The 27500-nt window shown below is 39.1% G+C and overlaps 1 protein-coding gene across 4 annotated transcripts in view; it reads right to left on the reverse strand.

The window, feature by feature from the left end:
• Armc8 (armadillo repeat containing 8) overlaps positions 1 to 27500 on the reverse strand; it is a 94385-nt gene that overhangs the window by 66362 nt on the left and 523 nt on the right. For all 4 annotated transcript variants that reach the window (XM_050139327.1, XM_050139329.1, XM_050139328.1 and 1 more), the window contains exons 1-2: positions 26522 to 27500; positions 10322 to 10398 (exon numbers count right to left, since the gene is read on the reverse strand). The exon at positions 26522 to 27500 is cut by the window's right edge. In XM_050139327.1, the coding sequence (XP_049995284.1) occupies positions 10322 to 10398; positions 26522 to 26566 (122 nt within the window). In that variant the 5' untranslated portion in view covers positions 26567 to 27500. The remainder of the gene's footprint in view (positions 1 to 10321; positions 10399 to 26521) is intronic.

The raw sequence follows: 27500 nt of genomic DNA on the forward strand, positions 1-27500 counted from the left end.
AAAAAAAAAAAAAAAAAAAAAAAAAAAGAATATTGTGTAATCTTGAAAGTTACCATCCTAGAAAAAGTTGTACAGTTAGCAAAACATGATCTGGTAGTAAAACGGGGTAAAGGGGAGGTGAAAGTAACCTTTAAAAAAAATCAACAAATATGTATTTCCAACACCAACCACATTTATTGGCTGGGAGTATGGCTCTATGGCAGAGAGCTTGCCTAACCTGCCCAAGGCCTTAATGAAGACACATCAAGGGTTAACTAGCTTTCTTCTGCAATCCTTCAGCTATCACGAGGGAATCCTGGTATGAACTGAAAGCTGATGTCACCATACATTTCTGATAGTTTTATGTCTTGAGGCAAACACTGAAACTCCTCGCTTTTCTATTAGCTCAATATCTGAGGGTAAGTCTTACAAAGACTGATCTAACCCTATCTATAAACTTTCCCTCAGATCTTCTGGATGATTTAAAACAGATAATTAACTATTCACTATGAGGCTATTAGGCTTAACGCTATTCATTAAGGTTTTTTTTTTAAACCAAATTCTGATATACAGCTATACAATAGTAGAATACTAAGGCCTCAATAAAGAACAGTTAGTGAAGACTGTACGCTTGGGCTCCTACTTCCTGATCAAAGCCTACTGTTTTCTCCTTAGAGACAGTTCTGAATCACTGCCACACTAACCCACCAGTTGGTCACACACTTTCATCAAATCCCTTGGTGTTTTCTTTCAGTCTATGCTAAGTGCAGCACACTTGCTGACCCAGAACCCACCTGCTCAGTCTCTGTCATGCCAGGTGTTACTCTCTACTATAGAACTCTCAATCCTTGTTCCTTGTTTCCCCTTCCCAAACTAAGCAAAAAATGAGATGTCTATCCCTACAATAGTCTGTAGAGACATCCCAAATATCCAAAACCAAAGTAAAGTGCATTACAGACAAAAGACAAAACAAACAAACCAGCAAAACCAATTTTCTAATTCTCTTACTAGTCTGTTATCAATGTTTAAGAAAAAAGGGATTTTTGCTTTAGCTTCAGTAAGTAAATATATCCATGTTGCACAGAAATGTTAACAGCCAGAAAATTAAATATATTCAGTTGTTACTCTAGTAACCTAGCAGGTTCATGAAACTGTTAGGACAGACATGACAATCACCTCATTTATGGACAGCAGTGTCTGTCAGTCTGCCTGTCATCATCTACTCATCCCTGTCCTCAGTCTTCTGGTCTAATATTGAGGTCACTGTCACTCACTCCCTACAGGATGACCTGACAGCTCCAGGTTTGGGTAGGTGTTTCTTTGGGAGCCTTTAATTAAAGAACACTCTTCACTCTGTTATGATTCCCTTTTACAGACAAGAATGTAAGTCTGACCTGGAAATATCAGAGATGTTACTATAAGGATCATTACTTATAATAATTCTTTAAAATGTATGCCAGAGAAATACTTTTATAAAAAGCAAACCCAATGAAGATTTCAGAATAACAAAGCTATGCAAGATCTACCTCCACCTACCTCCACCTCCCAAGTTCACATAGTACTCCACACCTACAGATCTACCCCCACCTCCCAAGTTCACATAGTACTCCACACCTACAGATCTACCCCCACCTCCCTCCACCTCCCAAGTTCACATAGTACTCCACACCTACTATTCGTCTTCATGGCAGCCATGGGTAAGAGTAACCCCGCGAGAAAGATGAAACTCAGATTTGTGTATTTGCTTATTTTTGAGAACCCCATATTAAAGGACAGATCCAAGTGTGACAACAGGGTTGGGGCTTACACCTGAAGAGACTGAGACAGGGAGATCATGAGTTTAAAACCAGTCTAGACGACATAGTAAGTTCAGACTAGTCTGGACTACTCAGGGAGAACTGTTACAAAAAACAAAAACTAAACAAAAGAATCAATTCATGTCTTCTATGGCAGATGACTGCTTTTTCCATTTCCTTCTACACATAAGGAGTTTATAGCAACCTGATGAAAAACTAAATTTGGTATCTTTCTTTTTATTTTTCTATGTCTATATACAAAATAAAAGCATTTTTAACTTTTAGTCAGACATCTTTTTCCCAGGAGATCAAAAGAAAATAACTTCTTGCCTATCTTATCTACTGATGCTTGGGAGAAGGGTATGCCTGATTATATTCTTCTAAAAGTCATCAACCAGTTCTCAAGTTCAGTGCTGTACTAGGTGTTCTGGAAGTTACAAAATATCACACAATGCGATGCCTGTTTTGAAGAGTTAAAATCTCCCTGGAGAAACAAAAAATATTACTAACAGTGTCAGGTCAGCCAAATTATAAATTCAGTATTTATAGTATAGGTTTAAAAATAGAGATGCTAAACTTGAAAGATTTTTGAGGCAATGGGAGGAGCTAACTTGAACTGTAGAAAATGGTCAGAACTTGGGCAAGCAGATGGCAAGAGCAAAAGAAAAGCCTATTGGCAGATTATGATGGGAGTGAAGACAGCAGGAACATAATCTGAAAAAAGAAGGCTCACTTTAGGGTGGCGTGAAACCAAAGTGAGAGGGAGAAGAGAGCGACTAGCGGAGGACTAGGGAGGAACTGTGACGTTTTATTTATTATGTATACAGTGTTCTGTATACAGTGATCACAGAAGTGGCATGAAGAATGCAGTGCCTAAGGAAGGTAAGTTAAAGGTAGGTAGGTTGGTGCACTGAGAAAGCCAGAAGTCCAGAGGGCCAACTAAGTGAATGACACCAGTCGTCATCGTGGGACTTTATGATCAGGTAAAAGGGAGACTGATTGTGTCTGTAGTTACTTGACTTCGTTAGGCTTCTGAATCCTCTAGACAGAAGCTATATTCACTATTATTTACACTCACAACTTAGTGCCTGGCACATGGCAGGTACACAAACTCTTTCATGTTTGGGGATAATAAAACATAAGAAGCTAAAGAAGAAATCCCTCAGCAAAACAAAGGTCTACTCTGACTTCAGACATACTAAGTTAAAGTTAAAATAAGAATATCTAAGCATGGGGTATGATCAAGATAAGTTGTTTACATACAAACTGTCAAAAATAAATATTTACAAAACCAAAACAAACAAAAGGAAAACAGAAGAACACTCAGGTAGAAAAGTTTAAACCACATGTTTTGGAAATACCCCATTTGGGGAGATGGGAGGAGTCGGTAATAAAATACTACACGGGGGCTGGAGAGACGGCTCAGAGGTTAGGAGCACTGACTGCTCTTCCAGAGGTCCTGAGTTCAATTCCCAGCAACCACATGGTGGCTCACAGCCATCTTTAATGAGATCTGGTGCCCTCTTTTGACCAGCAAGCATACAGACAGACAGAACACTGTATACATAATAGATAAATAAATTTTAAAACTAATAAAATAAAATAAAACACTACAAATGCACCTCAGTGCACTTGCCAGGTAAAGAGCTCAGGAACATTCTCAATTTTGCACAGCAATGGATGGTTTTAGGAAACACAGAGTATTACATGGCGATCAAACTTTTTACTTTCATTTCCTTTTTCTTTGTTCTGAAAAAAGATTAGAGATAAAGGGCTCAAATATTAAACACAATGTATGGTGCCTACCAAGCAGACATTTAAACAGAGCACAGAAAGACGGTAAACTATATATATATATATACACATACACACACACCTTGCTGTTAAAATAGTGTCAAAAAAGAAAGAAAAAAAGTAATTGAAATCTAGAGTGGCTGAAGAAACAAAGTTTCAATCAGGAATAAGCCTATATTTATTTCTAAATAGCGCAAAGTTCAGCTACACCAGTTTCATTCTGAACCAGTGTTGTGTCTCAATTACTGAGACAGCTCTCGCTTAGAAGAAAATACTATTTTCTAATCATTTTTGTTCTAAATGGTAAGAAACAGCCGAATAACAGCCTGGGTACTATAAACTACACTCTGGGTATAAGGTTTGGCCCACTTCGATATGGAGACATATTAAAGACAATAAGCTGTAAATTCAGAAGGAAAAAAGCCACATATTTGTGGGTAGCTAAGAATAAAACAATATCTTCTGGTGTAGGATGTGTTGCTTTCATTGGTTGAATAAAGAGACTGCCTTGGCCTTTTGATAGGGCAGAAACTTAGGTAGGTGGGGAAGACAGAACTGGATGCTGGGAAGAAAAACAGAGTCAGAGAGCCGCCTGCCATGAAGCTGCCAGGTCAGACATGCTGAATCTTCCCCGATAAGCCACGACCTCATGGTGACATACACATTATTAGAAATGGGTTGAATCAAGATGTGAGAGTTAGCCAAGAAGAGGCTTGATATAATGAGCCAGGCAGTGTTTCAATTAATACAGTTTCTGTGTTGTTATTTTGGGGGGCTAAGCTAGCCAGGCGGCACGCAGCCCGCCGCACTCCACCTACAATAATCTTCAAAAAAAAAAGGCAATATAATAGATCTTATTACATTATCCAAGATGAGTTTTCAACTTCTTCCCCCTTTTTTTGCTTTTTGTTTGTTTGGGTTTTGTGTGTGTGTGTGTGTGTGTGTGTGTGTGTGTGTGTTGGTTTCTCTGTGTGGCCCTGGCTGTTCTAGAACTCATTCTGTAGACTAGGCTGGCCTCAAACTCAGAGATCCACCTGTCTCTGTCTCCTAAGTGCTGGGACTAATGGCGTGCACCACAGTGCCTGGCTGAGCTTTCAATTTCTAAGCATGGCTAGAAAATGAGGTGCATACACTGACATCCCAATTAAACAATATTTATATTTCAGATTAACAACTAGCCATTTGTAGCTGCCATGCTAGTTAGAATTCAGGGACGAGGGAGAGTGCTCAACTAGAATCAGCCCTCAGCACCAAAAACCAATTTTAAAATGAGCTCGATGATGATTTAGCACTTCGAAATTGTAAGTTTGAATCAGGAATCAATTTATTTTTCCAGTTCTTGGATGAAACTGGGTCTTGTGGATGCTAAACAATTTCCCTCTACCACCAAGCTACATCCTCAGGTCAAGACAGTAAACTTTTCATAGGAAACTCAGCTCAAGTCAACCCAAACACAAACCATATTCCTACCATATTTGCAAACAGAATAGGCCTAAAGATTGGCAGTAATTTTGCTCATCCTTATAAATTACTTTGTGATGCAGATATTTAAAATGTAATTTCTTAAAAAGCTTACATAAAATTAAAATATTTTACAGTAAATATATAATTTTCTACAGCATCTTAAGGTTCATTAGTAGCAAATAAGTATTTTTAGAATTTATCTTTGATAATCTTATACATGTATATAATATATCTTGATCATATTTCTCCCTAATGAATGAACAATTCTGAAAAATATTTGCCTCAGAAATTAGACTATTTACTGGATCTAACTGTTCTACCAACATGACTGCAAATCACCTTACTTTCTCCAAAAAACAAAAGTACACAACATAATAATTTTGCAACAAATGTTCAACATTTTGAAATATATTAACATTTTAAATTCAACCATTCCAAAGAACATCAAAGAGTATATTAATACATTACAGAATAATGTGGCAGCAAACAGGTACCTTGTACATATGAAAAGATGTATTAGATATAAACAGGTACATAGCAGGCCTTCACAGTCAGCCTTACACATATACACATAGAAAGAGGTCTTTCTATAGCTAGCAAAGATGATGTCAAATTGAGCTAAGGCACTATGGCAATCTCACTGTCGGCTGTAACTCCCAGGCTAAGTTCCGTTTAGAACACCACTTTTAAGACTCAGGATTATTCTATCACATTGCTCTTCTAGTATACTATTGCTTTATATATTTATTGACCAAAAAGTTAACATTGTAACCTTAAAAATTCTCAAGAAGCAAATACTTAATTTTTATGTGAACTACTAATTCTGGTTCCTTTAGCAAATAAAAGAAGACCCTGTCTATATCAAAAGCAGAGACATTGTTCTCTGGAGCCAGAAAACAGTAATCATTACCAAAACCATCTCATCTCAGTCGTACACTAAAATACTTTAGAAAGCACTTTAGAAACTGGATCTTAGTGAGAACCTCACAAATCACACTATGGCATTGACAATTACCTGTGAATTCCTTGAGGAATCTAGGCCAGATCTGATTCTACTCAACCTTGAAACTACAGAGCCAGCCATGTTTGTTCGGATCACCTTTGCCTTTCAACATAGGAATATAAATGCACGGTCACATGGAGTATCAACTGATCTTCTTTTAAAGAACCATGACAAAAAAACCAGATCAGGAGTCTAATTTACATGTTCTGAACACATGGTAAATCGGGGAAGAAAGGGGAACATTTAAATAGTTTTGATTCATGTTCTACAAAATTTTGAACACTTCAACTATGAGTTTAAGATAATCTGAACCAATACCACAAATAACCTTGCCAAAAACTGTACTGCAACTGTCTTTTGTTTACTGCTGTTGTTTTGAAGCAGGGGATCACACAGTCCAGGTTGGCCTTGAACTTCTTATATAGCCAAAGCTGGCTTCCAACTCAAGTTCTTCCTGCCTCTGCCCCTGTGCACTAGAATTATGGGTACTCATTACTTCTGTGTTCTATAGCTACAATTGCTTAGTCATATACTGACCTCCATACTAAAGAAAGCTCAGAATTTGCAATGTAGTCTAGTTTGTCTGGTATGCCTGCTTCCTCTACAGCTGTAAATTCCACCATAACTCACAGCCTACAGGAGTACCATCCCACCTGCACATCTCATGCCACACCTAACTTCAGTTATGCATTTGAAACTGGCTCTTTAGGGGGAAAATAAGGGACTGGGTTCTGTATTCAAGTCTTTGATACAGTAGGATCATTCAAATTTATGCTGAATGTTATACTATCAAGGAAAAGTTACATTATATAACTGTCTGTTCATCTCTGAGTTCAAGGCCAGCCTGGTCTACAGAGTAAGTTCCGGAGACCACAGCTACAGAGAAACCCTGTCTCTAAAAACAAAACAAACAAAGTAATATACATTAGACTTTAAGATGTAGCCGGCAGTGGTGCACACCTTTAGTCACAGCAGAGGTGGAGGATCTCTTTGAGTTCAAGGCCAGCCTGGTTTATAGATCTAGTTCTGGGACAGCCAGGGCTACACAGAGAAACTCAAAATAAAATAAAATAAAAATAAAATAAAAAAGATTCATTCTTTAACAACTGTCAAGTAGTACCAATTCTTACTCTAACTTTTCCAATACGGTTGCAGTCACCAACTAGGTAACATGTTCCTTCATGCTCTGCATTATCCAGGAGCAGCTTACGTTTAATTTCCTCAACTTTGTTTTTCCTATGCTATTTATATTCATAATCTTTTGTGAGAAAAAAAATTTAATGGTTATAAAGATAAAACTCAGTTGAATTGCAGATTAAGCTATAGTTCTTATCAATCTTTTATGTTTCTCCATTTGGATTCTGGATATATAAGCATTTACTTCAGTTTCTGTTCCTCACCTAAAACTAAAAGGTTCTCTTTGGTTGGTTCTATTCTAGATATTTTCCTCTAGATATCTATTATATACAATATGACTCCTATATAATGTTATAAAAATGAGCACCTTTTCTTAAATATCACTGTGGTTTCCTTTTTCTCTATCAATATTGTACTGAACAAATGTATCTAAAAATAAAATGTTAAAACTATAATTAATTCACTTTTTACTCTGTAATTTGTTATAATTTTCAGACAGTGACATTGTTCAGGAAAAATAAATATTTGTACGTAGAAAAAAAAGCTTTATTAAAACCTCAGTGAATATGCCTCTGTAAGACTAGCTTCACTTTGAAACAGAGTGGCAAACAATGGCTGGTGACATGTTCCATCCAGGCCGTAAGCAGATGTGAGCAGCCACCTCTGTCACGGGAGCACTCTCACCCGGATCAGGTCCTCTAGCTCCTCTCCCTCTTCCCTTCAGTTCAAACTATACTGTTTCTGATTTTTTTTAAAACTTGAACTTTCCTTTCTCTTTTCTGAAGAGACTCATCTTTCTTTCCCATCAGTTGAAGAAAGGCTTTTATTAGGAATGAGGAAACACACATATAGCAAACACACAGAGAGAAAAAACCTCCAAGAAGCAGAGGGGAGACTAGGGAAGTCAGTGCCCCTTCCCACCATTTTTAAAGTTATTTTAACTAGGCCAGTAAAAGCTGACCACTTAAATGACAATGGGTGGTAGCCACAACACCAAGCACTGAAAAGTATTTTTCTGAGATACTTCTCACAACAACTTGGCTGGTGGTTATTTTCTCTTTAAGATGACAAAATAAAGGTTCAAGGAAATTGAGTAATTGGCCCAAACATAGAGATAGGAAAGAACCCCACCAGGAAATGTCCCAATCAGGGATTTAACCTACAGTTGGTCAACTCCAACGCTCATGCTCAATCCACCCCCTCATATAAACAAATACCCTTTGTCTGCCTAACCTGAGAGCTGAGAGCTAGTCGTGTCTGAGCCTCGCCAGCTTTCCAAGAGGCACTGAGGCTATCTATCACATTACATACACCTAAGCTGCCCGGCTACAATGCAGTGCTCCCTTGTCCTTTCATCGCTCTCTCTGACCTGTCAACTTTTCGAAAGCTATAGTGGTCTTTAGTAACTAAAATTTTCCTGAAGTGACAAGTAGCACCTGAGTTTAATTACTCACATCAGATAGGACCCAGAATACAAGCTTATCAGGTAAGATCACTGACTAGTAAACCTAGCTTTCTCTTAACAAGCAGTAATGATGATGAAAGTATCATCTTCTAATATATACTAAATACTCAATGAGCATTTTAAACTAAACTGAAGAATCCTAAGCAATATTTAGTATTCTCTATCTATAGAGCTGTCTATTTCATGGAGTGTCTGTCTTGCCTACAGAGCTATGGTATTTAAATGTCCATCTTAACTAATTTTCCTTTACAGTCATAACCAAAACTCAATGGAGGCTTTTATACCACTTTTTCTGGGAACATTCAAACTAGTCTTTAAAAGAGCTGATTAAATTGTCATAGATTCTCTAAGTTAAGGGGACAAAAGCAAAGTTAACATGGGCAGAGGGGTATTGTCTCTTTTTGTTTCTCTAAAACAAAGGGCAAAAATACTGTCAAGAATTTTAAGTGAGTTCTAGCCAGCTTCCCTAGCTTTGAATAAGAATTATAGTCAAGGGGCTGGGGAGATGGCTCAGCAGCTAAAAGCAGAGCCCACATTGGGTGGCTCACAACTACCAATAACTCCAATTTCAGGGACCTTCTTCTGGCTTCTGCAGGTACTTGCATGCATAAAATGCACACATATATATACTCAGGCACACACACACATACATGTAATTTTTGTTTTTCAAGACAGGGTTTCTCTGTGTAGCCCTGGCTGTCTAAGATCTCGTTTGGTAGACTAGGCTGGCCTTGAACTCACACAGATCTGGCTGCCTCTGCCTCCAGAGTACTACAGCATGCATGACCACCACCCAGCCAGATGTCGCTATTTTTAAAAAAGAATTATAATCGAAATAAGCAGAGCATTTCAGCTTACCATGGCTGAGCAAGAATAAAGCTTAAAGTACCATCTGACTGAAACATCAGTAAGGGAGAGGAAAGGAAGGACACTTATCTGCTGTGGCCTGATGGCTACCCCAAAGGCATTTCATCCTAACCCTCTTTTGAGCCTTGAGCCTTGCAGAGGCCTGTAGGTCCTGTGCTTCCCAACTCCACAAGCAGCCTTAGGCTCCTTGCTCAGAACTAATGTGTTAAAAGGAAAAGCCTATGAACCTCAAAAGGACAAAAATTTCACTTTTCAGTTACTCGAAATCTTATTCCATTTGTCCAACTTTAATCTTAAAAATAATCACCTACAGTGTGTTGATTAAAAATGTTTCCCCTCATTAAAGAAGGTTATCCATGCTCTCCATTATCAAGAGCTTAAATTTTCTAAGGACTGCTTTCTAAAGGTTGATATTTAGCTTTTTTATCACTTGGAAATTCTGATGACAGTTGATGAGTTTAAAAAAAAAACAACAACAAAATCATACTAACCTATTCTCCCACTGCTTTCCAACTATTAGCTATCAATTTTTACCTTGCTTTTATAGATATTAAAAGCAAAAGCATTACCCAAAGGAAAGATTTTAAAACAGAAAACAAGGGTTCTAGAAGAAAAATGAAGTCAATCATGTTAGTTAATAACTATCAACAGATAAATCTATATACTAAAATATTGTCATGAACATCAAGCAATCCATCACATAAATAAAGCCAAATCAAAGAAGTTATGCCTGCATTTTCATAATTATATTATTTGACAGATCAAAACATGAAGACAAACAAGACTTTTTGATAGTCTTAAATGCATACTACTTACATGACACCTTGGAGAACTTTCTGGGGATCAGGGTCAAATAGCCTGTCAACATAGTGGCGACTGCTAGCTGTTACTTCCTAGAAAGTAGGGGAAAAATAATGACATCTGAAGCCATGCAAATCACAAATCATAGAGCAAATCACCCACAACACCAAATAGCTGAATAGTCTACCTCAAGGAAGTGAATGGGGCTCCTTCCAGAACACATTTTATTTGCTCCCTAAAATGCTAATGTTAGCAGGGAATTTTTTTTTTCTCTTAGTTATCAAAATAACTAGAAACTACAGTATTCAGCTCAAGATGCCAGTGGTCAATCACATTTTTTTAAAAGATTTATTTATTTATTAAGCATACAATGTACTGCTGGCAAGGAAGGCACCAGGTCTCATTACATTGCAGATGGTTGTGAGCCACCACGTGGTTGCTGGGAATTGAACTCAGGACCTCTGGAAAAGCAGCCAGTGCTCTTACCCTTTGAGCCATCTCTCCAGCCCGGTCAATCACATTTTTAAGACCCCACCCAATTTAAAGAAAAAAAAAAACAATAACAAAGTCCATGACATGAAACACTCTTAAGCTTGGTACTGAAACTGGTAAAGAAGTTTGAGGAATCAACAAGGGTAACTTGGTTCATTTAAAAGTTAGAACTAAAAGAGGATACTCTTTTTTGTAATTAGTCTGTTAAAACTCTCTGAGAAAAACCTGTAGGTTAGGGGAGAAAGAGGACACTTGGCTCCACTAGAAACTAACCCGAGTCCCACCAGCTCTGTCAGCACGAAAGCATGCGCTCCACTGACAGCTGGATCCTGCATATGTCTGTGAGTGACACTGAGGGCCCGTTCTTCTGTCTAGTACCACTATAGGAGAACAGCTCCTGGCCAGAGCTCCAACGAAATCCCTCAGACAGACACAGGAAACATCACTGCTACCATGCTGACCAAGATGACACACACAAGGCTGGGAAGATGGCTCAGCAGTTAAGAGCACTTTCACTTGTTGGGGTTCACTTCCCAGTACCCACATTGTGGCTCATAACCAGCTGTAACTCCAGTTCTAAGAGATCAGACACCCTCTTCTGACCTCTGTGGGTACCAGGCATGTATGTGATGCACAGACATACATGCAGGAAAAACATCTGTACACATAAAACAGAAATAGACAGACAGACATGACATGACAAAAGAATTCTAAGCTAGGGTAAACTACACAAATCTATAAAACAAACATACAAGTTATGCCACACCATTTAAGTTAGAGAGAGTCTCTAACTGAACCTGGAGGCTACCAATTTCAGGGCCTCCTGATCCACTTCCCCAGTGCTAGAATTAAAGCGTATGCCACCATGCCCACTACTTCGGTGCAGGGACCTGAACTCAGGCCCTCATTCTTGAAGTGAATACTTTGCCAACTAAGCCACCTCCCCACCCCCCACCCATTTCCTGGCTTTCCAAGAGTGAGCTCTTCCGGATTTCTCCAACTCTGAGACTCTCCTACCCGGAGGCAGACATGTGGTTTTACAGTTCACCCCTTTACTCCACAGCTGTGCATCTTCTGTTGCTTCTCAATATGTTTAAAACCAACTGAAGGAAAAGCTATGGTACATAGGTGATATATCTTAACTCAAATGAGTTCCTCACACTTTTAAAAAAGTGTGAATATTTGGTTGTCCCAGTACCTCTTGGGGAAAGACACTGACTGTCTTGGTGTCCTGATCAAAAATCCTATTTACAGGGTCTGAGGGAAGCCCACAAGTTGATTTATTTCTGTTCTTCGTTTTCACTAATCTACAGTCTTGTGTCAGTACCAGTGTTGATTACCACAGCTTTCTAGTAAGTTTGTAAATGATAAAGTTTTGAGTGTGCCCTTTCCCCTGGCCAACTGTGCAATTCTTTTCCAAAATTGTTGGGCTATTCAAAATTCCCTCCTGTAAGAGCAACTCTTTCCTGTTCTGTGCCTGGTTCATTCAACACACCAAGCACAGTAGTGAGGAACACAATAAAGATGAAGAACTCATGCCCACAGTTTACAGTTTTGTGTTTCCTACTAGAAATAGAAAAGAGAAGTTTATGGAACACACTGGAAGGACTGTCTTAGAAAAAGAGTGCTGTGCAGCAGAGTGGATACATGGGAAGACACTCACTGTCAGGACCACAGTCACAGGACCTGGAAAGCCAACACTGACAAGTAGCCTGTCAAGCTGCTGGTACTGAGCAAGAACAGAGAGGCTAGAGAAGACTGCAGCCTATAAATGACAAAGAGTAACTCAGATGTGGCTCACCACTGAGCATTTCACATTGCCTTCTGCTGAAAGTTCTGTTCCGTGCCAAAGAAGATGCCAAAGACACTGAATGAAGAGCCCTCTAAGAAGCTTCCAATAGTAAGTAGTCAACCATGTACACAAAAAGATAATCCCCTAAGCCAACATGACAGAAAGCAAATGGAGGACATGAGTACTTCCACATATTCATGCCCTTGCCTGCATGGAGCAATTCTTGCATTTCACTGCTTTTCTCGATAGATGGGTCCCCTCCCCCATAGTTCTTGTTGCTTTAGGAAGCAGTCTGGGAATGAAGAGCGAAGAATGAAGATAATGAGGCCAGGTACTAAGTAATGATAAGAAGGTGGTATTTGAGTACAGGCCTAAAGAAGAGCAGGTCCTTACAGACAAAGAGAGAAACAAACACAAGGCTCTAAACAACTGTGTCTGTCACAATGAAAGAGCAGGAGGCCACTATAGCTGGAGCAGAATGAGCAAAGGAGAAAGCAGTGGAGAGGGGATCCACTACACAGATGTTGGGCAAGAACTGCTGTGTCAGCGTGACGGCCACCAGCCTCCCATGGCTGTTTTTATCATATGAAATATGGACAGAAACAGAATTTTATCAATTTTAAAACTAATTAAAAGTTTTAAAAAAGTTTAAAACCATTATTAGGAAACTTTCCAGAACATTTGGAGTTCCCTGTAGGTATGTGAGTCTACCCTTTCAGTTGTAAATTTTGGGAAACTGAAATAAAAACCAAGTATTTCTAATAATTTTTTCTGCACTATATAAAATGCACACTACTTCCAAGACTTGGTATCACAAATAAAAATTTTGGCTTCAGATATACTAGGATTGAGAATCCCTATAAAACAGCCCAAGTGAGGAACTCAGAGACAATCAATATTGTTTTTAAGCAGCTAGATTTTGGCACATATCTAACACAAACACAAAAACACACAAATAGATATTTAAATGTACTGATGTATCATTTAAATCAGAATGACTTGCTTACAGGTAAAAAAGAAATTAATAATAGCACAGAACACAAACAAATTGAGAGTACTGGAGACAACCTGGGCTGTGCAATCACCCAGGTTTTAGACTTCTTTAGTAGCAATAAAAGAGAAGCATTTCCTCAATAGCTCAGAAAACTGGTCAGAGATTTTAACAGGCAAACCAGAACAGGCTCTAATTGCACCTCTTGAGCCACCCACGAACAAGAGAAATTCAAGTCATTCTCTCTTAAAAATCAATTAAAAACAAATAAATAAAACTCTTCAGGAAAAGTCTGAAATGACAGTTTGCTAAAGCCCAGACTTGCCATGAATAAAGGCAACTTATAAATGAAGAGAAGTATCCAACTTGAGTTTCGAGCTAAATAAGCTAAACTATTAGTTTACCAGAGAATGAAAGATGTTTATAGCTAGTAAGGTATCAAAGTTATTCTAGTTTATTACTGCTTTCTCTGTGTTGTTTTACTTTTAGCCTCTTTACTTTTCACTGGGGCACACAACTGTACAAGCAACGAGTCTCACTGTGACACTTTCCTACCAGATACCTTGCTCTAGACCCCATCTCTACTATCTTCTCTTAAACCCGCTTCTTTTCCCTTTCTCGCTTGTAACGGTTCCCTTTTTATTTTCATGGGTTTTTTTTTCCTGCTTTATGAATTTGCTTTTCTCACTTGACAGAATGATCTACAGTTACACCCATCTTCCTGTAAATAACAGGTTTTGTTCTTTATGGCTGAATAAAAAAATAGGTGTGTGTGTGTATGTGTGTGTGTATTCTACACTGTCTTTACCCATGCTGTCAGTGTGCCCCTAGTCTGAGCGCTGCAACACATCTTGAGTATGCCTGTATCTCTACAGAAAGACAGCTTTGACTCCCTGGAATACACACTTGGGATAATTGAATCATATAGTAATTCTATTTTTAATTCTTTGAGGACCCTCCATACCCATTTCCACAGTAGGTGAAATAACTTAACAGTGTATAAGGGTTCTTGTTTCCCACACATAAATATCTGTATTTTCTTGGTGACAGTTATTCTACTTTTTTCCACACTTATCAATATTTGTTTTTTTTTAATGATAGTTACTCTGATTGGCTTAAAATGGGACCTTAATGTCATTTTGATTTGCCTCTCCCTAATGGTGAACATTTCTTTCATGTATTTACTGGTCATTTGTGCTTCTTCTTTAAGGAGTATCTGCTCAATATACTGCCTGTTCTTTAGTTTATTCTCCTACTGTTTAGGTTTTTTTATTCCTACAATTATGTTAATATAATATCATTTATGCCATGGAGTAGAAAAAACAAAGATTTATTTGAGCCCTAGCTTTACCACTATGTAAGTGTGTGCAAAATTAAATTTTGTGGTAGAGCTCAACAAAAATCAATTACAAAAAAACAAGGAATAATAATAAAAAGATTAGATAATTTGGCAGACAAAAAAATAAATTTTGTGACTGTATCTATTATAAAATGGCTACACAGAGCTAAGAGTATAGCTTAAATGAGATAATATGCAAAAAATCCCCTATACACGGTGAATGTATACTACTCATTTCTAAAGAATTCTATTTTCTTGTGTGTGTTATGAAAAGAAAATGAACAACTGGCTAAGTCTACTAATGCCCTATAGTTGCTCATACTCATGATTAAAGTCAAACTTCAGGCAAGGACAGCTGTCCTCAAGTAATAGCAGCTGAATCTCAGAACCTACTTAATTGGCAAAAAATAAACACATTTTTAGTATGTTACAGTTTAAAACACATTTTCTTATTTAACTTCTAATTCATATGGTCTTCAGGAATGTAAGATTTAAAAAAAAAAAGATTCTACTGTAGAATTGTTAAAGATTGGGCTGGAGAGATGGCTCAGTGGTTAAGAGCATTGCCTGCTCTTCCAAAGGTCCTGAGTTCAATTCCCAGTAACCACATGGTGGCTCACAACCATCTGTAATGAGGTCTGGTGCCCTCTTCTGGCTAGCTGTATAGATAATAAATAAATAAATAAATAAATAAATAAATAAATAAATAAATAAATAAATATTGAAAAAGAATTGTTAAAGATTTATTTATATTTATTTTATGAGCATTGGTGTTCTGCCTGCACTGAGAGTGTCAGATCCCTTGGAACCCTTGAAACTGGAGTTACATACAGCTGTGATCCACCATGTAGGTGCTGGGAATTGAACCCAGGTCCTTTGGAAGAGCAGCTAGTGCTCTTAATCACTCCAGCCCCCTCCCCCTCACTGTGGAATTCTGATTCCATAAAAAAAAAATGAAAGTTTAAACCAATGACAACTAAGCAAAATTTAATAGCAATTAATAAAAAAAAATCTGATAGAAACTTCAAATTGTTCACAATGTTTATCATTTCAGAGGAAGACAAGTTTATAGAAAGACACAAAAAAATACAAACTAAAACCCATGATATCCGAACTCTGAAGAGAATTCCATTTTAAACCTACTGCAGTTTGAAATCCATTCCTATCACTAATTTCCCAGGCCTTGTGCTAGAAGCTGGGAAGAGAGATAAAACAGGCTTTCCTACCCACAATGCAGTCCCAGCACAAGTGAGGGAAATACAAGCTGACTTGTAGCAAGTGGGACTGTCAATGTAAAAGTCAGCAGAAGCTGGGTGTGGTGCCCAAACCTGTAAGCCCAGAACTCAGGAGGATTTCTGTGATCTCAAGGCCAAGGTAGATTACACAGTAAGTTCCAGGCCAATGAGAACTAATATTGAGAGGTTTGAAAACCAAAACCAAACAACTCTCTTAAAAAAAAAAGATTTTAAAAAGGGGAGAGGGTTGAAAGATAATATTTAGGGCAATTAATCTAAAAGACTAATATTAATTTATCAGATGAAGAGGGGGAAATAACACACAAGGTATGTTTAGGAAAGAAAATACAATTTAGTATTAAAATGTTTTAATACTTGTTTTGTGTTCTCATTTACTTGTTCCCAAAAAAAACAATTTTTGAAGTTACAACAAAGATTTAAATGGTTGTTCAGACAATCGGGAAGATGGAGTAGAAAAAAGATAACAGTACCTACCTATGTCTTCAAGATTACATACACTTCTATTTTCATGTCCCTCTATTGTAACTACACTGTTACAAGCTGGAAGCAATGGGAATTAGAGCCAAAAAGCTATATACACCATTTGGAAAGCCTAGTAGTTCCAAAGTAAAACTACTCCTTAGGCTGTATTTTATAAATCTGTAAAAACACACCTGACATCTAATGAACAAGGACTAAGGATGGTATATGCCATGAGATGGCAGGCTCACCACCTACATCCCCCCTCCCCACACCCACACTATCCACTTACCAAGATAAAACAAAAAAGTCTTAATTGTCTGAACTTAGAATCAAATTCCATCCTACATATAAACCGAAAGTATATTTTGTTTTACTTTAATGTACAATCACTGCAGCACCTTTATAAAGGTCATACTTTGTCTTATTAGGACCTTTTACTAAAAATTCAGACATTACAGAGGCTACATAAAAATCACTAAGGATTCCATTTAAGTAATCTTAAAGCCTTTATCAGTCTATAGCGTGCCTGTCACATAAGTAGTTAATAAGCACATTTGGAAATACTTAATTATTTTTGGTATAAATATACCTGCATATTTACAATTTTACATGGCATCCTAAATCAGTTTTCTTTTTCATTTACTAGAGTGAGGCTATTATGCCAACTTTCAAGTTATACACGAGTACAGCTAACACTTTTCATTTACAAACAAAAGGTATCAGTATGTAAACATCAATTACTACAAAGTGAGTTTGGCAAGGCTGGGAACAACTAATTGCCACGGCTTGTAATGACCCACCCAGTCAAAGAGGGAACCCCAGAAACACATTTCCATCCCCCAGACAGTGTAAAATGAGTTGCCAGTGTCTCCAAAAACATCTGAAAAAAAAAAAAACAACAAAAACAACTAACACCCTTCTGTCACTACATCAATATTCTGGAATATCAAAGAAATTCTATTCAGACCAGTCAAATATTCTCAGTTATTCATTTTAAAGCCCTGGACTTACTGTGCTTATGTTTGTCCCTGGAGAAACCAGGAATTCCATACTCAATAATACTGAAAACCAATACTGAGAGTGGCGTTTTACTAAACTATGCCTCTTTTCAAATCATACACTTCTCTCCTGGTTTGGGTTGTGATGTAGGATTCCCCTCTGTATGCTGTGAATACCACTGGTTAATAAACAAACTGACTTGGCTTGAGGAGAGAACAGAGCTGGGGATGGGGGGGCCTTAAAATGAATGCAGGGAGAAAGGCAGTCAGGGAGAAGCCATGGAGCTGCTGCTGGAGACTGAGGCACTGAAACTTTGCTGGTAGGCCACGACCTCGTGGTGATGCACAGATTAAAGGAGATGGGTTAAAATAAGATGTAAGAGTTAGCCAATAAGAAATTAGAGCTAATGAGCCAAGCAGTGATTTAAATAATATAGTTTCTGTGTGATTATTTCCGGGCTGAGTTGCTGGGCAGCCAGAATCAAACAAGAAGGCTCTTACAACAGAGTTATGTTCTTTTAAGAACATAAAAGACTTAAAAACCTTAATACTACCTCATTCCTCACTATCATTTGAAGAGTTATGGGAAAATAAGTATCTCACTGCCCAAGAGTTAATTTCAGACAAAAAAAATTATCAGATCAGCAGACAAAACTAAATGCTAAATAAGTCTTCCCTAATTTTGAGAGAATAACTTAGACTCTTCTGAAATACTACCCAAAAAGTACTTTATTAACAAAGATAGACATTTCATGTGTAGATCACTATCCTGCTCTTACTATATATTTCAAAGTTCTAACTCACTTCCAAAAGGAGGGAAAAAAAATGCTGCCCCACCCCATACTCTGGAGGCAGAGGCAGGCGGATCTCTGTGAGTTCAAGACCAGCCTGGTCTACAATAGCTAGTTCCAGGACAGGCTCCAAAGCTACAGAGAAACCTTGTCTTGTCTTGAGGAAAAAAAAGAAGAAGAAGAAAGAAGAAAGAAGAAAGAAGGAAGAAGAAGAAGAAAAGAAGAAGAAGAAGAAGAAGAAGAAGAAGAAGAAGAAGAAGAAGAAGAAGAAGAAGAAGAAGAAGAAGAAATAATGCAGGTTAATAGTCACCTATAACAATCAAACTTGTACGCGTTACATATGTTTTTAAGGTCAAACAGAAATAGATATATTTTAGATAGGTGATCTTCAAACACTTCAAAGGCCTACAGAATGACAAATATAATGTTTTGCTAACATAAGGCTTTTAATAAAAATGAGACACATCTGCTCAAGGTAGTACCAATTTACTTCAGAGATGATGGACATTGAAAAAAAAAGTGAGCTACTTAGACACAAATAGATGTTGCCTTGTACCATACAATAGTTTTTAAGTTATTCAAGATTGCAACAGTGTAGTGACTTCAAGATCCTGGGTATAGTCTTTCTCGGTGCATCTCAAAAGTACTGCTGTGCACAGGCTGCCTCCCCTTCTCAGAGGCAGAAGCGGCCTTGCCGTGGAGCTATCCATGGTGCTTATTTACACTCAGCCCTCATGTCTACAGTAGGCAAGAGCTTTTCCATTATATTTTCTCCCTGGATCTACCTGTCTGTCATCTACATTGTAGCCTGTAACAATTATGTTAATACCATGAGATACTTCTAATGTGTTTTTCCATTTTTGCCTGTGCTGAAACCCTCAATTATCTTACTTTCTTCTAGAGTGACTCTCCAGTTAACCTAGCTTTGCATTCCAAAGTCCATTATACCATCTCCTATACAAAACCCTTACAGTGGCCAGAGTTCACTTTGGGGGAGAGTTCACTGACAAAATCTGGACAAAAAAAGTTAAGATTCCTCAGATTCATGTCCCAAACATGAAACCTTAATTGATTTTTAAACACTGTTAATTTTACTCTTGCCATTCCAAACTAATTAAAATGGCTTTTGAATAGCACATTTTGGTGTCTGACACTGGGACAGGTAAAGGAGCTAACTCAGGACCAACATGCAGGCTTCAGAGAAACATTGAACCCCTAGAAACCGTGTGATTCTTTAGGCATACGCATGATCTTCTGTGAAGAGGTTGGGTAATTCTAATCCTTAAGAAGCTAAAACCCCCCACCATGCTTCAGGGATCACAGCACCGATACTAAGTGAATGAGAAGGGAACAGACATTATGTTTTGTCAAATAAGAATGTTTACCCACAAATCAACCTGGTAGATAGTATTTACTTTAGAACAACTATTAAATAAAAAATCAAAATGTAGCTGGGCAGTGGTTAAAGCACACACCTTTAATCCCAGTATTCGGGAGGCAGAGGCAGGTGAATCTCAATGAGTTCATGAGCCAGCCTGCTCTAGAACAGGCCAGGACAGCCAGGACTGTTACACAAGAGAAACCTTGTCTTGAAAAACCAGAAAGGGGGAAAAAAAAAATCAAAATGTAGAGGATGAACTTCAGTGACAGAGTGCATGCACACAACCCTGGATTGGGGGTTGGAGGGCAGGGAGCCAAAATCCCAGAATCAATCCAAATGCTAGTTTTCCAGATACAACTGAAGACTGTATTAAGAAGTTTCTGAGTCTTCATAGGTTAGAAGATTTACTGAGCAACAAGTGTCTGAATTCAGGTGGCCACAAAATGCCCTGAAACATGAAATAAGCAGCCCTCATATGCCACCCATTGCCACTAAAGAGTAAGACGCTCATATCAACAATATTCTTTAGGACCTCTGCTGGCAAACCCTGCACAAACCCTACAAACCCTGAGGTGTTTTATACACTAACTCTGGAAACATGATGAACAGGTTTCATTTTTAGTATTTATTACTCAAACCAAAGGAAGGCGAAGTTATGCTTAGAGGTTAGCTGGGTTTAACGTCACAGTTTTTTATTACTGCCAACTGCTCACAAAAGAAAGCAGATCAATAGGCAGCAATAGGCAACACCAAACAGAAAACTGTCAAGAACTGAACAGACAAAAACAGAACGGTATCTACAGACTTTGAAAACTCTATATAATGAAAGAAAGCTGCTCATCTATAAAGGACACACTGACCTCTGGGAAAGACTGTAAAGGAACCGATTAAAGCCAACAATCTCCTGAGCTGTCTATACCAGATATGCAAATTCAACAGAGATCTGCCTGCCTCTTCGTGCTGGGATTAAAGATGTGCACCACCACCGCCTGCAGCAATCACCTTCTCAACAAGGTCTTTGCAAATTTTCATTTTGTTAAGTCTAACTTATCAACTCTTTCAACAGGTCTAAAAGTCTTCACCAAATACAAGATTCCATGGAATTTTTTCCTGTTTTATTCTATTTTTGATTGTGAGTTTAGTTTTTAACTACTAAGCCCTCTCCAGCCCTCCTGCTTTATTCTAAAGCACTGGCTTTCGTTGGCTGGTTTTGTTTTGTTTCTTTAATTTTTTACAATAAACCTCTGATCTTCTTTGAGTTACTTTTTGTGTAAGGCATGAGGTTAAAACCAAAGTTCTTTTGGGAGACAAGCACCAGCCCCAAGGTTCATTTTTCACTCATAGCTAAAGGAAGCAAAGACCACATAAAGTACTTGTAAATACCCACCTAATAAACATATAAATTCAATAACCAAAAAGCAAGCAGTCTAATTAGAGAACATTTTTTAAAAAGACACAAACATTTCCCTATACTCCATGAAAAGATTTCAACATTGTTATCCATTAAGGAAATAAACACAAATTAAGAACATAGTACAGTATCAGTACACAGCTATTAGAGAAGCTATAATGCAAGCTAACAATAATGATAAGGACTGAGAAATTGAACCTCTCATACATTACTGACAGAAATATAAAATGGTAACCTGAAAAGTTCATCAGTTTCCTGACAAACTAAACACACATTGATCATATGTAAAATGATACTTTTAGTAACTACACTTCTAGGTATTTCTTTCAGTCATATCTACATAAAGAACCTGTCAGAGACTGTCCACAATAGGTCATAATAGCCAAAATCTAGAAACAAAAATTTTCAATAGATGACTGATTATAAATAAATACTTGGACATCCACTCACAGGATACTATTTGGCAAGAGGAAACGAACTACAGATATATGCAATAATTTGGATGACTCTCAAAAGCATAATGCTGAGTGACAAAAGTCAATCCCAATAGGCCACAAATGTATGTTTCTGCTCATGTAACAATGCAGAAAACTTACAAAATTGTTAATGGAAAAAAGTTAAGTAGTTGCCACCAGAAATTAAGGATAGGAGTGTGACTTTAAAGATGTAGATGAAGGAAATCTTCATGGTGATGGATACTATTGTATCTTAACAGCAGCAGTAATAGAATGCTACAAAAATATCCACATACCTATACCAATTTCCTGTTTCTGTAATTATGTAAAATATAACCAATGGGTAACCAGAGTTAGATTTACACACGACCTCTCAGCAACTTCCAGTGAGCCTATACTTATTTCAAAAATAAAAATAAGGACTGGAGAGATGGCTCAGAGGTTAAGAGCATTGCCTGCTCTCCCACAGGTCCTGAGTTCAATTCCCAGCAACCACATGGTGGCTCACAACCATCTTTAATGGGGTCTGGTGCCCTCTTCTGGCCCACAGGCATATAAACAGACAGAATATTGTATACATAATAAATGAATGAATAAATAAATAAATAAAAATAAATACAAAAAATACAAAACAATTTATGGCTGCGAGGTAGTGGCCCACACCTTTAATCCCAGCACTCAGGAGACAGAGGCAGGCTGAGCTGACCTCTGAGTTCAAAGACACCTGATCCAGGACAGCCAGGACTACACAAATAAATCCTGTCTCAAAGAAAAAGGAGGGAAGGAAGGAAGGAAGGAAGGAAGGAAGGAAGGAAGGAAGGAGAAAAAAGAAAACAAAAACAAAGACAAACAATTTAAAACATGGGAAATAGGTTGAAGGGCCAAGGTTAAACAGGAATGACCATGGTACAGTACAAAGAGAGCTGAATCTATCCACCTCCTTCAACAAGCATTTATTAAGTACCTTTTACTTATAAAAAAAAAATGTCCTAACAATAGGATTAAGAAAAAAAAGTCAGGCACTTATCTTTGAACTAATTTACTCTTTAAAAACTTACTGCAGAATAATAATTGAGGGGATCTATTGACCGTTTTGCTCTTCCGTGGTCTTTTCCTAGTTAGTTCTGACTCATTCTTGAACTCTCAACTCAGTGTCTCTTGAAAAACTTTCCATGATTCTGTGTTATTATTGAACTAAAATCTCCAAATACACAGACAGGTACGTGTAGCTCACCACTGCTTTCCCTAACTTAATGTTGTACTTAGCAAATGTCAGAAGATCAAAACACATTACATGAAACAATCTGGACAGTACTTTTGGAGGCTGAAGCAAAACAATGCTATTGTTTTAAGGTGTTTTTTATGTGTGTGTGTTTTGATTGCATGTGTGTCTATGTGCATGCCTGGTGTCTACAGGTCAGAAGAGGGTGTCAGACCCCTTGGAATTGGAGCTGAGTTGCCATGTGGGTGCTGGGAATCAAACCTGTGTCCTTCCTCTACAAGGACAACAAGTGCTCTTAATGGCTGAGCCATCTCTTCAGCTCCAACAAAAGGACCTTGAATTCAAGGCCAGTCTTTTACAATAAGACTGTCTCTCAAAATAAGTAAGAAAAGAACAAACAACAACAAAAATATATACAAAGCTTCAATTACATACAATGAGTGCACAATGTTACTGGAATTTGGAAGAATTAATGACCAACTTCAACCTAAGAAATTCACTTCTATGGAATGGATGGTTCCTATGGAAGATAAACAATGTTGAAGTTCAGAATTATCTATGAACATCACCCCTTCCAAAGTCAGAGCCCTCTGAAGAATTCAAACTAAGAAGTGGTCTCCAAAGTATTCTTTATGAAATCCACACAGAAATGGGCTTGAACTGAGACAGAAAAAATACTAAAGCAGGATGCAGCAGGTGCATCTGTAATTCAGCTACCCAGGAGGCTGAGGCAGGAGGACAGATGGAGCCTACAAGTTCAAGACCAGCAATATTACAAGACAGTTCTCTCAAAAAATATCCAAAGGCTGGCAGAATAACACTACCAAGCCGGATAACCTGAAATTGATCCTGAGCCCACATGGTGAGAGCACCACACTCCTTCAAGTTATCTCTAACTTTCATATACGCTCGGTGGCACACATGTACCTCACCCCCCGACACAGACACGATAAATAAATATAATAATTAAAGACACTGTGATAGTGAATACACAAAGCAATGTGTCCTGAAGGAGGGCCCTCATTCAAAAAGATGTGAGCAACACTAATAACAAACAGAAGTATGAGGGAAAAAAGAGATGAAGATGATTCGGCGAAGTTTAACAGAACGACGAGTTAAAGACAGTCTCAAACTGGGAAATCATGACTAAGTCTTCTCAGAAAAAAGAAGATGCCTCGTTAGATGTTATGGATGACATCCACACAAAGATTTGAGACTAGATGTGGGTGGAAAGTCAAGATGATAATGTAGATGTGTGTGTGGATTGAGTAGTTAAGGTTAAGCATGCATTGAGGTCTCTCAGGAAGAAAGTATAATGGACTATAGATGGAAATCATTTAAAACAATTTGATTTCCATTAGTCAACTTAGTTACCACACTCCAGTCATCAGGACTATGAGCGCCTTCAGAGCATTTTGGAAACCCTTGCATTTGCTAAAGTACACAACACAGGGCTTTGTACTTCACTGGTATATAGGGATTCACCCAAGTGTGGTGTGGGGTGTGTGTGTGTGTGTGTGTGTGTGTAGGTCAGAGGTCAACATCTGATATCTTCCTGCTTCTATTTTACTTTTTGAGACAGGGTCTTTCACTAAACCTAAAGCTCCATGTTCAGACTAGACCAACTGGCCAGAAAGCCTCCAGGCTCTGCCCCCAGTACTGATGTCACAGACATGGACTGCAATGTGTGGCTTCTTATCTAAGTACTGGAGATCCAAACCCAAGTCCTCATGCTTGTGAAGCAAGGAATTTACCCACTGAGCCAGTTCCTCAATCCAGATAGCTTCTAATGAATAATATGGAAACGGTGCTTTAGTTAGCTGTTTCAAAGGGAACACCTTTCCTTTAGCATGTAAGATCAGTAAGTTCAGACATTTGAAAGTGTTTGTCCAAAGTTCTGCTTTCCTAAGGCCCTATGACCGAAGAACTGGAAAACTAGAGTGAGTTTAGGCTCCCAAATGAGACTAAATTTTGCTAGAGAAAATTCTAACTCAAAACGGAAAATATTCTCCAAGAAGTTCTTGAGTGAAATAAACAGAACATAATCATTTACTGGAAAAGTAAGACAAATGAAGCTTCGATTATATATACTATAGAAGCTGGTAATGTACAAAAAGTAAAGAAGTCACAGGTGGAGCTAAGGCTGTGTTCGAAGAGCACTTTACCAAGTGTGCGCAAAGGGTTGGGGTCAATCACTAGTGGGGCGGGGGCAACCAAAAGTTTTTCAGATGAACTGATGGATAACTGCAATTGAATGACGCAATCAAAGGGGAACTGAACCGATACGATACATCCTTTTTGCCTTTTAATACAGTGAGAGAAGTCGTTGGTCTGCTCTCCCACAAAACTGGACATCGTCAGTGGAGTAGCAGATTAATGTGCGCAACATCTGGGTGAACAATACTTCTTTAGTTGCAGTTTAAGTAAACAGGTCAGCATATCGTGTCCAGGGATAGAGCTGTTGACCGACTCCCAAAATTACATTCTGCACTGTACTGTAACCTGAGTATTTTCTAGATAGCATGCTACTGCGTGGCTCTAAACCTGAGTGAAGTACTAGGTGCCTCTGGGCACGTGAGTGTGTTTGTGTAAGAGTTCAGAGAAGAGAAAAGGAACTGGCTGGAGTTGCAAGACTGTAGGTATCTTAACAAGTCATCTAGAATTCAACTATCATCTCAATAGGTTTCAACAAGTCTACTAGATGATCAATCACTCTTTGCCTGCGTACTCCTTTATTTCCAACAATAACAAATGAATCATTGGAGACCAACAGCTAAAATCTGTTGCAAAACCCTCCAAAGTTAGTTCCCAACAACTTTCATTCTTGTTCACTCCATTGCTGGTCCTGTTCTTTTAAGGACAATATAGTGCAAGGTGAATGTCTTCTCCTTGGTTTGTTGTTGTTCTTTTTAACTTTAAAAAAATAGTATGACTTCTTGGCATATCAAGATGTGGAAAGCTAGTCCTTTTTTCTTTTTATTCCCCTCTTTTGATTCCTCCTTCTAAAATGTTTTGCCCTCCCTAAAGAAAAAAACAAACACCGGGCAATAGAAACATAGTTTCTCTAGTGTCAGAGCCGCGACCGCAGGAGCAGAACAGAAAAAGGGTCTAAATAACCATACACTATAGCAAGAGTTGCAGCTGATCGGAAACCCCCATTGCCAAGAAGCAAGCGGCTCTGGCAGGTGCCTGGGTGTAGGGACGTGACAGAAGACGCCTAGCCTGGCACCTTCGTGCTGTGGCAGCTGAACGGCTCACACCTCTTCTAGCCACAGCCTGGTAGAATGGAGTGGACGCTCGGTCCCAGGCCTGCCCTGAACCGCCGCCGGCAGCGAGCTGGGTCCAGAGAAGCAACCGAGCAGAGAGGGAGGCAGGGGAAATGCTCGGCCAAGCCCAAGCCGCGCCCATGGGCCGGCTGCCTAGAGCCCGACCTCCCCGCCTGCCGGACGTCGTCCTGGGAATCCGCACCGATGGGAGCTCGCGAGTGGGAGACGCCTCCGGTTCGGCCCGGGTCGCGTGTACCCCACATAAGGCCACCGCAGGGCGTGGTGCTCGGGAAGCTCACGGCACCGGGGTAATGCTGTGGGCAGGGCCCGGCTTGGCCGGCGCCGAGAGGGTCACTCACCGAGAGGACACTCATGCGGATTGGGGTCTCCAACAGGCACGCCATCTTGAGCCTTCCCACCCGGCTGCTGCGGGCGCCGGCGCGAGGCCGGCACTTTCGACAGCCACCGATGGGGCCAGCAGACGGATCCTCCGTAGAAAGCCAGATAAGCTTCTCAGAACCGACCAAGCTCCGGGCGTCGCTCGAGCAATGAAGGACTGGGCAGAAGGGAGGAGAATGGTTAACCGCGCCGGACCCCGGCTTACGAATCGTCCTCTCAGAAACAGCAGCTACTCTCGCTGGGGTCAGAGGTGGGCGCGGGCAGCGGCCTCCGCATGCGCAAAGGCCTGCCTGCCCCACCTTCCACCGGCTGGGGGCGGAGCCTCACCCGGGCAGTACCAGCTGTCGGCGCTCGTAAATTTCGGTTTACAGGTTCTCTTTCCTAAACGCTTGTAGGTGGAGTTACCTACGTAGTTTGAAGTTCACTTTCACATTCACTATCTCACTCTACACCAAACTCCTAGTTTCGGTACTATCTCCATCTTAAGGCTGGAGAAACTGGTTTCAAAACCGGGTCATGCCACCAATAATAACGGTCGGTTCACGCTTCAACGCTCAAGCCTTACCTGTTTTAACATTGTGTGCCCGACCTACTTATTCTGGTATAGTGCGTTAAGAATGGGCACTCTAGTAAGACTCCTGGATTTAATCCTTGCTACTTTAGTTAGCCCCATTATCTTGAACAGGTTGCTTGGTCTCCTTATATTTCCGTTCTCCCGACTATAAAATAAGGGCTAGTGAGAATAAATGAACCAATAAACAAAATAACATGCCTGCAATGTGAAAGCATTGTGCTGCCTATATATTAGACTTCTTCCAGCCTCTGAGTCATATGGGGGAAGGTCAACGATCTGAATATTTCATACTAAAACAGTCTGAGAAGAAAAGTCATCCCTAATTCAGGTTGTTACCGCTCCTCTGGATAAAGCCATAAGCTGTT

This window comes from Alexandromys fortis, unplaced genomic scaffold (assembly GCF_014885135.2).
Source record: "Alexandromys fortis isolate MF-2015 unplaced genomic scaffold, M_Fortis_MF-2015_v1.1 scaffold_36, whole genome shotgun sequence".
Taxonomy (NCBI): Eukaryota; Metazoa; Chordata; class Mammalia; order Rodentia; family Cricetidae; genus Alexandromys; species Alexandromys fortis.